At 44.0% G+C, this 10885-nt stretch overlaps 1 protein-coding gene across 1 annotated transcript in view; it reads left to right on the top strand.

Moving 5' to 3' along the window:
* arfgef3 (ARFGEF family member 3) overlaps positions 1-10885 on the top strand; it is an 83306-nt gene that overhangs the window by 39224 nt on the left and 33197 nt on the right. The window contains 1 exon segment of the mRNA XM_032541139.1: positions 1114-1191. Coding sequence (XP_032397030.1) covers positions 1114-1191 — 78 coding nt within the window.

Genomic DNA, 10885 nt, shown 5'->3' with positions numbered 1-10885 from the left:
ATGGATGGATGGATGGATGGATGGATACTTTATTCATATCCAAAGGAAATTTTACACACAACAAAACACATACACACACAGATATATCTCACATACATAAAAATCACTCAGACATATTATAATTCTAATTACTGTATGTCATTAGTTGCAATTAATTCTGAAACAATTACTTGTCCAGCAAAAAAATATGAAAAATAATAAGAGTTTATGAAAAAACACCGTTGCAGACAGTGTAAACTAGACTGTAATTTCCCTTTTATGGATCATTTTATGGGAGATCATTATATCTATCTATCTATATTTCATTATCTATCACTATCTATCTATCTATAAATAAATGACACTACATGCTTGCTATTTTATGATTGAGTAACAATCTGCTGCTTCCTTGTTATCACCTTGTCAAATCAGCAGCCAGCATGGCGGGGACTCTTGGTGGAATGGGAATCTGGCGGGTAAATTACCGACATTTGTGCTTTGCAGGAGCTGCATTGGTTGTGGATTTTCTTGAGTTTTTATACAGCCACAAGATGGCAGGTATAAAAGAGTGTTTATGACTAGGACACTTTAGAATGAGGTTTAGGTTAGAGGCCAACAAGTACAGAAATGGAAATATGTGTGTCAGTGTGCGTGCCAAAGCTCTGCACAAGTTTATCGCTGCCAGGGAATAAAGTGTGTGTTTATTCACAGATCATGTCTTATGGAACCAGTTATCATGCCTGCTATTAGGAGCAAAATAGAGAAAGTGTTCCCTCTGAAATCTGAATCTGTTTGCAACAGATTACAAGCTGAACGTGGTGCCAAAACGTTGGAAATACTCCTCTGCACATGGCTTTCCCAAAAGCAGTAACTAAAGGACAACACTGCTGTTTTACATTTTTTATTTCAAAGGAATGTCACAGCACTTTAAAACAGCCATTTTAAATGTGTGTGTGTGGGTGTGTGTGTGTGTGTGTGTGTGGTGTGTGTGTGTGTGTGTGTGTGTGGGTGTGTTTGTGTGTGGGGTGTGTGTGTGTGTGGTGTGTGTGTGTGTGTGGTGTGTGGTGTGTGTGTGTGTGTGTGTGTGTGTGTGTGTGTGTGGTGTGTGTGGTGTGGTGTGTGTGTGTGTTTCAGGTTGTTTGAAGAAGCAGCTACCAAGCTGAACTGGTTGGTCTTGGTCGGCTTCCTGCAGCAGCTCAGGAAAGCTTCTCAGTCTCGCTGTTTGACTCCGTTACTGAGAATGGATGGACACTCACTGGCAATGCACAGGTCACCACACACACACACACACCACACACACACACAACACACACACCAACACCACACACACCACACCCACCACACACAAACACACATCATGTATGCGTGAGCCTTCCAGAGCGAGATCCAGATCATCTGGCTTTCAAAACCTAAAGTTCCTGTTGAAACTGTTTTTATTATGATGTGACACAACGATATGTAAAAGGCTTAAACAGTTCACATTAGTCAGGGAGAAAATGTCTGTGTGTACCTCGTCGAAAATAAGATATCAGATATAGTTCTGTTGATATAGTAGTGGATAGTGAGGAGAGTTGGCTGTATGTGACAAAAAATCTTGTAGCCTAAAAAAAGTGTGACATGATTTAAAGCACCTTTAAGTGAATATGTATAATATTTACTTCGGCTAAAGGGACCATAAATCTGAGATTGAATTTAACCAAAATAGTAATCCATTAGCGTGAAGAAGTGAAGAAGCGCCACAGTTTTTTTCTTTGTATTCTTTAGAAGCCATCTGGTCCGCTGTATAATCACAGATTTACGAACATGAAATGCTCATTAAATAATGATTTATTACCACAGTATTAGGAAATTAATATAAGAGTTAAAAAAAGCCGTGATGAAGCCAGTCAGATCATTATGCCCTCTGGTGGTCTGTAGGCGAGGCCAAGTCGACGCTGGACGTCGCAGCGCTCTGCATCTCTTTCGCCTGGGCGAGGGCATGCTGAGGATCGCCATGAACAAGAACCGCCTCTGCTGCACATGATGAGGGCCTGGAGCGTGGTGGGCCACACACCTGGTCGAGGTAGGGGACTTTTACAGGGGGTGTCCCGGCCAAGACAGCAGCACAGAGACATAAATGAACCAACAGCAGGCTTCAAACAAACAAACAAATACATCAACAGGGTTTCTGCGGGGTCTGGTTGAAAGAAACCGAATTTCTGATTCTTTTTTGAAAAGGGTCAAATTGACCCGAAGCAACAGGAGGGTTAAAGTGTGCTGGACCTTCTTTGGCTGTCACACCCACAGAGAAGGGACTGGACCTGGAGAACGTTTTTGTTAAAAAATCCTGTAAACTACAGTAGCTGGCCGTCAGAGGAGCACGGTTTGTAGTCGTTAAGTGAGAGCAGTCAGAGAGAATAAATGTTGTTTGTACTGTCTGCCTGCTGTCTTCTGTGCTGAGGGTAACCCACCGGCAACAGTGAGTCCTTTCTTCTATAACATCTAGTCCAATGGGATCCAGGCCAATAAATAGGGGCGTGCCCGACTAAGAATTTTCATAGTCGAATCTGAATTGTAAATTCTTGCCTGTCGTCAACTGACCGTCAAAACAAAGGATCTACTCTTTAAAAAAAGGTCGACCTCCTCAGATTAATTTCAGGACTATGAAAGGGTTTCTGAGCCTGTCAGCGGCAAAACAAACAATTTTGTGAAGGTAAACACAAGCTGGGCACTTGTACCTGCAGCCTATTTAACATATTTATTAAAAATTCAACATAATGTCGTAACTCAGGGATAATTTATAGATAAAGAAAAATTGCAAAGAGTTATTGTTAAGAATATGCTGAAAATATGTACTTCACGTTCTGCACTGGCCCTTGACTGTACACATGATGAGAATAGATGTGAATAGATAACACTTTGTGAAGAATATAGTTTACTCACGTTGCAACCACGGTAACACTTGCTTCTTCCCCAGGCGGCATGTCACAAGGAGCGCACGTATCCCAGAAGGCCGTTTTCCTCATCCATGACGTTCTGACGGAGGTGCTGACGAGCTGGGCGGAGCTTCCACACTTCCACTTCAACGAGGCGCTGTTCAGGCCTTCGAGCACATCATGCAGCTGGAGCTGTGTGACGAGGACGTACAGGACCAGGTGAAGTCCTGCATTGCAAGTCCGACCTCCACAATGTATTAAAGGCTCCATGACTTGTACCTCACGGCTAATTCCTGGATACGAGAATAATCTGTCAGGAGTTGTTTGCATTTCTTTAAACCAACCCATTAGTCGTCTTGGGCAGCGTTATGCTCCTAACACAGCGACAGTGGTTATGCAAAATAGTCTCGTTAAAGGTCCCATGGCATGAAAATGTCACTTTATGAGTTTTTTACACTAAATTTGTGTCCCCCCAGCTGCCTATGGCCCCCCAGTAACCAGAAATGGTGATAGGTGTAAACCAAGCCTGGGGATCCTGCTCTGCTTTTGAGAAAATTAAAGCTCAGATGGGCCGATGTGGAATCTTGCTCTTATGAGGTCATAAGGGGAAAGGTTACCCCCCTATCTCTGCTTTGCCTGCCCAGAGAATTTGGCCCACCATGAGAGAGAGACATCATGGTTTCATTCATTACAATCTTCCACTGAAGAACCAAGCACGCCTGACCAAATTTCCCTTTAAACTTGGCATTTTCCGTGTGTAACGTTGCTCGAGGTTTAGGCTAATGTTTAAAGTTAACACAATGAAAGGGGGAAAAGTCGACAACATCCGGTGGAACTATCCTGTAAATGAGCCACCGTCGATATATAGACTAAGGAGCAGGTGAAGTCGTGTGCAGGGAATCCATTCAAAGTGTCACACTTTATAATTGTGAAGCATGAATGATGCATGTGTTTCTCAGTTTAGAAGATGTTTGTGTCCCTGCAGGTGATCACGTCCATAGGCGAGCTGGTGGAGATGTGTTCTCCTCAGATCCTGTCAGGGTGGAGGCCTCTGTTCAGCGCTTGAGGACGTCCACAGCAGCAAGACCGACACCAAAGACTACCTGCTGGGGAATACTCCATGGGTACGTCGACCGGCCGCAAGACGCTCACATGGAATATAACAAATAATACATGGAGATTACTCATGGCAGTTCTGTTTTTGTTTTTTTTTTAAAGCAAGAAACAAACCAAATGTTTCACTGCAGGGAAACATGGAAACCAAAAATAACAATAAATATGACAATAAAAAACCTCCCCCCTTTTGCCCGCCCCTTCCCTCTTCCATACCTCCTCCTTTCCATCTTCCCAACCCCTCATCCACCATCCCTCCCCTTTCCTCCCTCTTCCTCCCTCCAATGCCTCCCTCCATTTTTTCCCTTCACTCCCTCCCTTCCTCTACCGTTCTCTCCTCCTCACCATCCCCTCCCTCCCTCTTTCCTCCCTCCTCCCCTCTTCTCCCTCCTTTCTCCTACCGTTCTCTCTCTCCCTCCCGTTCGCTCCCTTCTCTTCCCTCCCTCCCTCCCTCGCCCCCATTCCCTTGTTCTCTCCTCTAGGGAAGTCCAGGCTCAGTGTTCGATGTCTTCGAGGCGTTCATCAACACCGACAACAATCCAGGGTGTGCCAACGCTGCCAACGACTACATCATGTGCCTCCTGAAGTTGTCAAAGGCTTAGGTTAGTCCTGTACATTGTATTTTGTTCAGTTATACTTTTACAAACCTTTAGAGCTTTTACCTGGAATCGGGCGTTATACTGTGATTTGATGTAAGCGTGGGATGACATGAAGTAGAGTTATACACTGACCTTAGGGCTGCAATAATGATTATTTTTATTTTTGCAGTATATAGAATGTTAGGTGGGAATAATGTGGATCAGTGTTCCCAAAGCCCAAGATAACGTCATCAAATGTCTGTTTTGTCCACAACTCAAAGATATTATTTCACTGTCACGAGAGAGGGAGGAAGAAACTAGAAAATGTTCAATTTAAGGAGCTGCATAGGGAGAAATTGACATTTTATTATAAAATAGGACCTCAAACCGATTATCAAAATAGTTGGTGTACTAATAGCCACACGACAGGAGGCGAGGGGATTTGTGTGTGTGTTCATTCACTCATTCACCCAAAATGTCACAATGTCATGTTGTGTCGAGCTTCTGTGTGTTTTAAAAATAGTGATTTAAGGCTATTATAGTAGTCCCTAGCTCTCCCATTCAAAAGGCATTGACCCAAAACCGAGAATGCGGTAAATCTTCTAAGTGGCGTTTCCCTCCAATTATGCTTTTAATGAAAGTGTGACTTGGGTACATTGGCAGAGTAACGCTTTATAAGTATTATGATTTTCAACTTTAACAATTTCATTTCATGTCACAGACTTCGGTATCACTCGGGTTGGTTCTAACTTTGCACAGTAACAAAACCTTTTGAGTTCTCTGGTACCAGATTCTAATTCCCTGTGTGTAGGAGAGGTGGACTATAGGAGATCGGAGACTGTGTCCATGCGTCGGTTACAGCTCCACCGACCTCTGCCTGCCTGCGCTCGAATCTCCGCAAATGTGCAGGTAGGGTCGTCTTCTCCGAGTTTGAGCTGATTCGTGTGGGTTAGGGATCCTTTGTGTCTTTGATGTTGCACGAGAGATTTCACCAACAACACATTTTCAAAATGAAGACAAACAATAGCACAGAGCAATGCACAGTAGCGTACATTATCGTACATCTTATACTTATTGTTACATTGTGTTCTTATTCTATTCAGTCAGTCAATTTATAGGTTGTCATGTATATCTTTTTATAGAAATAGTTATATTTTATCATGATTACTGCATTGTCAATCCTGCACTGTTCACTTTTGCACTTCATCATGGCACACAGTTACCATAGTACTTACCTATCCACGGTCATTGCATTCTGGAGTTATTTTCATCTTATGTAGGTGTGATATATGTGATATGTGTGTAAATGGTGGTTGTTGTGTTATGGTTGTCTGTACTGGATGCCTAAAATTTCTATCTAGATCTATCGACTAGGGCAGTGGTTCTAACCCTGACTGGTTCACAAAATCATTTTGGGGGTCGCCAGATAGTGGGGAGAAAAAATATCAAAATAAAATATTCTAGACTGGGGGAGTGTTTTTTACATTGTGAGTTTGGTACCTAGAACACAGAAAAGGGTGTGAAGGTGGGTTGGGGGAGGAACAGTCACAAACGGGTCAAAACTCTACAGAGCCGGGGCCATTGGGCAAGGCTAGCGCTAAAGCTAAACTGTCCATAAAGCAGAGCTCTTTTTGTTAATGATGTTAAATCATTTACAAAAATCACTCCAAATCAGCAGAGGTGGGGGGGAGGTGTGTAGAGGACAGCTGTTTCCATGGCTTGCAGCTCTCTCTGGAAAGAGCGCACAGAGAGCAGGAGAATATACGCAGGTGTTTGTTCCTCCTCTTCTCCTTGACTAATAAAGCTTTTGATGACAGCTGCTGGCAAAGATCTACAAGATGCAGTCCAAGCCGGTGTCTTGGGGGCGCGGCTCGCCAGCCTGCCAATGAGATCGCAGGAGCGCTCGGTCAGCAATGAGGACGGCATGGACTGCGTCCTGCAGGAGTTGATGATGACACAGGTAACGTGTCCAGTCTTTTTTCCTTCATGGAAGTCCTTACCCGTTCTTTTTCGGTCTTTTACTTTTTCTGATCCCTCTAACACTCTGTCTAAGCCCAGCTGCGTGTGCTGTGCCTCTGGCCTGCAGGTCTGACCAGGTGTGGATTTGTTGCTGGAGCAGCTAACAGCAGCGGGTGCAACTGTACCTCGTCCAACACCAAACCTCGACCCTGGAGCTGCTCTTCACTCTGCTCAGAGAGGTCACCACCGTGCCAGGTAAACAACAGCCATTTCTCACGCGAACTCCAGACAACGGACGGCCAATCAGGTGCACACATGCCAGAGTTTCCTTTCACACATGTGGCACTCAATGGAGATTGTCCGTGTCAGACGGTTCTCACTTCTAAAGGGTTGGCATCTGGGTAAAGGTGTATTACATCGTGTCACTGAGCTCGTAATTTGTTTAGAAACAGAAATCTTTTGCAGTTAGTTGACTGTGTCCGACGATTTTTTACGACAAAAGTTCCATAATCCATCATCTCTTTGGTTAGACATTTCCCTTTCTTTGTAAATCACTAGCCTGACTCCGCCCTCCTACGTACATTTTCATTTTCCTTCAGTACACAGTCTGGGTTTGTAGTATATTCTTGAGTTTTCTCGGGCCAAATCGTACTGGTCCAATCAGCGCACAGAGGAGTGAGTGTTGAGGACGATGACGTTGAGGTGGTGTGCTAGTCTGAGATGTAGTTCCATAAAGGCGGCGGAGAAGGATGCGAGCAAAGCCATCCGGTTCGTTATGCAACGCTGCCAATATCCAGAAGTTAAAGCTGAGCAAGAACAATCTAGCTGAGTTTGTATGTGGCCATGATGTTGTGGCCCCCCCCCACAGGGTTCCATTCCACATCACAGAAACACACTCGCTGTGATCTCTGGGCAGACTTGTACTCGGGAGCCGGCAGGGTAAAGACCGTTTAATGTCCGGTCCAACTGAGTCAGACATTTCTTGTTCTCACATGCAGCTCGCTGGGTAATGTCTAGACAATTTCAGGTTTGCAGTGCATAGGTGTAAAGCGGGACACAGACACACAGACATAGGTGGATTAGATTGTTGTGACAGTGTAGGCAAACAGTGTAGGATGCAGGGCTATTTTATACCACCCTTAACACAAAACAAGGACCAAGGAGTTTTTATTTACAGCCAAATGTTCTGAAATAGCCAAGTCTGTCACACATCTAATCGTCCTCGCTTCTGATGATCCTCTAAACCAAACAACCATCTCCCGCTGCCTTGCTCTCCTTCTGTAATTCACTGTTGCCAAAGGGATTTAAATAATCACAACATCTTCGCTTTTACAGTCTAACTGGGTCTCCCTCTCTCCTCTCTCTCTCTCTCCAGGTCCTGGGTTTGCCTCTTCGCCGTCATCCAGCTGCTGCTTCCGTGATGTCTCTGTGGCTGCAGCGTAGCCACGGTGCCATCCTATGGGATGTGGCGGCGGCCAACTCAAGCACGCCATCGGCCTGTGCTGCGAGCTGGTGGTGGAGCACGTCAACAGTTTCATACACTCAGGTGAGACAGTGCGGGCATGTGCAGGAAGTGTCCGTGTGAAGGTTTTGGGGCAACAAAGTAGGGAACCGTTTCAGAATTAAATAGCCACTAGAAAGGAAGTATTAGTCTTAAGCTATCGCTAGCTAAGGCTGTTGGTGTCCCTCTTGTTGCACTTGTGCACGACAATATAGTCACAACCAAATGTTAGCGATGGTTATGGCAGATCCAGAGTAGTTCTGGGCAGATCAATAGTTTTAAACTTACACAGAGTACCCGCATTCAAGGACCATTACATTGTCAATGGAGAGTGGCCCAGACTCTCTGGACAAATGTACGAGAGCTGGTAGCCACAGGCTACTATCATGGCCTCCAGTGTCTGTCTGGCGTTTACGACCCCTGTGTTGCCCCCCGAGACCGGGCTTTTTCACCGTGTATTCAGGGGGAGGGAGTAGCAGATCACGGAAAGATTCCTACAATTTGAGACAAAATGAAATCGCGTGAAACATGCAGGAATCAGAGTGCATCTTTAATGCTCAAATGGGGCGGCAGTAGCTCCGTCCTCGGGAGTTGAGTTGGGAGTACCGGAGGGTCACTTGTTCAAGTCCCATGCGGACCAAAGTACAGAGTGGATTGGGTTAGTGCGAGAGATGCCAGTTCACCTCCTTGGCTTCGGGGCCCTTGAGCAAGGTCCCGTACCCCCATCGCTCCGTGTGCTGGTCCAACACGGCAGCCCCTCACTCTGACGTCTCTCATTGTGCATGTATAGGACCTGAGCATGTGTGTGTGCATTTACAGGGCATGTGTGTAGTTATTCTAACAGAGTGAATTAAAAAAAAAATATATAAATAATTATTGTAGAATACTTTGAAAGTGTGAGTTGAAACCTTGCTGTTCCTGCAGCAACTGTTGGCTCGGATTTTCATTCCACTTTGTTTGTGCTCATTTTAGCGCTGTACAAAAGCTCTGTGAAACGAACAATGGTTCAGTGTGTTAGTTCACAGTAGATTCTAGTACAGAGGTCACTAATAGGCGGACGCGGTCCGGATCCGGACCCAGCCGCCGAACTGTCCGGACCCGGATCAAAATCCATACATTATTGAGAGATTATGACTTTTGACGGAGCGCTTCTATTTTAACCTGCTAGCCTTTTGGTAATATGGTACTGGTTCAGCACTAGTATGCGTTGTAAAGTATGTCATGTGACGCTATTAAGCCAATCAAATCTGTGCATATGATAACCGCTGCCAACTCGAGCAGAGAGTGAGATATACAACAGGGAGGACGAAACGAAAAAAAGAGACAATGTATACATGGCGTGCTCTAAAAAAAGAAAAGTGGACAGCGAGAAACAGAGCTTTCAATCAAGAATGGACAGATTCTTACATGTTCATTCTCCCGGGCAGAGTTCAAAACCGGTATGTCTTATGTTCAGAGGACTGTTGCAATTATAAAAGCAGCAATGTGAAGCGCCACTATATGAGACAAAGCCCAAATCTTTTGACCAAAATACCCACTGACATCCGGATGAGAAGCCAGAAAATAAACGATCTAAAAGCCCAATTAGATCGATCCAGCAGAATCCTAACACATTCATTCATCGCTCAACAACGTGCAAATGAATGTTCCCTTAAAGTTGCCTGGATTTTGGGATAAGGTTTTATAAATTAAATATTAAAATAAATTTGGGAAGTGGGATATAAAAGGGAAAGAAAGAGAAAAAGACGTGTTAAGTGTTGAGATTATAATTTGTTCAAAACTAAGATGTAAAAGGGTATACTCAAGATATACTTTTTATTTCATTTTATAAAATCAGCACTTTATTTGGATGATTTTAATTTATTTTAATGCAGACCTTTTTTATTAAGATTTTTTTTAATGTATTATTAGCGTATTATTATTTATGATCCTACAGTTCAATATATAAACTGAAGAAATATTGTTAAAATATTATTGAATTGTACTTTTATTTTGAGTAGTTTGTTGACTGGATACTTACATATTTTCATACAACTATTAGGCTGTGGGTACTGAATCATAAGCAAGTTAGTCATTGTGATGTTGTGGACCTTTCTGCTTTTGAAATTTCTCCATCTGGACCTCTTGGAATTTAATTGAATACACCCTGTTCTAGTAGGTAAAGTTTTCTTACATGAACCCCAGATAAGTTGAAAGGAACGGAGGATGAAGAGAGGGAAGTAAGAAAGGGACATGCACATCTGAGGAATTTGACGTTCTGTTAAACCTGATCACAGATCTGACGAAAAATGTGTTATTGTTTGTTGAGCTTAACAGTGAAGATAAGTAGAGCGGTGACGAGGACTTGTTGTTCCACGCCCTCCTTTTTAGGCAAATTAAATTGTGGCCACGCCATCTCTGTCCATGTGCTAACCACAACCCTTGTTGGTGTGTGTGTGTGTGTGTGTGTGTGGTGTGTGTGTGTGTGTGGTGGTGTGTGTGTGTGTGTGTGTGTGTGTGGTGTGTGTGTGTGTGTGTGTGTGGGTGGTGGTGTGTGTGTGTGTGTGTGTGTGTGTGTGTGTGTGGTGTGTGTGTGTTTTTCTGCCTTTCCTTTTTGCAGATATGGTTTACGAGTCTTGATAACTGATGTTGAAAGATCTGTTCAAGCTTCTGGTGGCGTGTGTCTGAGCCTGCAGAGACCATCTCCAGAGTGGGCGCTCCTGCATCAGGTGAACATACTTTACTCTGTTCCCCCTCTCTCTTCTCTCTACTCTCTCTATCTTTCTACTCATCTCTTTCCTCTCTATTTATCCCTATCTAAATGCGATCTCTCTTTTCTACACTCTCTATGCTTTCCGCCT

The sequence above is a fragment of the Etheostoma spectabile genome, chromosome 17 (assembly GCF_008692095.1).
Source record: "Etheostoma spectabile isolate EspeVRDwgs_2016 chromosome 17, UIUC_Espe_1.0, whole genome shotgun sequence".
Classification (NCBI taxonomy): Eukaryota; Metazoa; Chordata; class Actinopteri; order Perciformes; family Percidae; genus Etheostoma; species Etheostoma spectabile.
The sequence above is the reverse complement of the archived record's forward strand: the minus strand, read 5'-3'. Positions and strand labels throughout refer to the sequence as shown.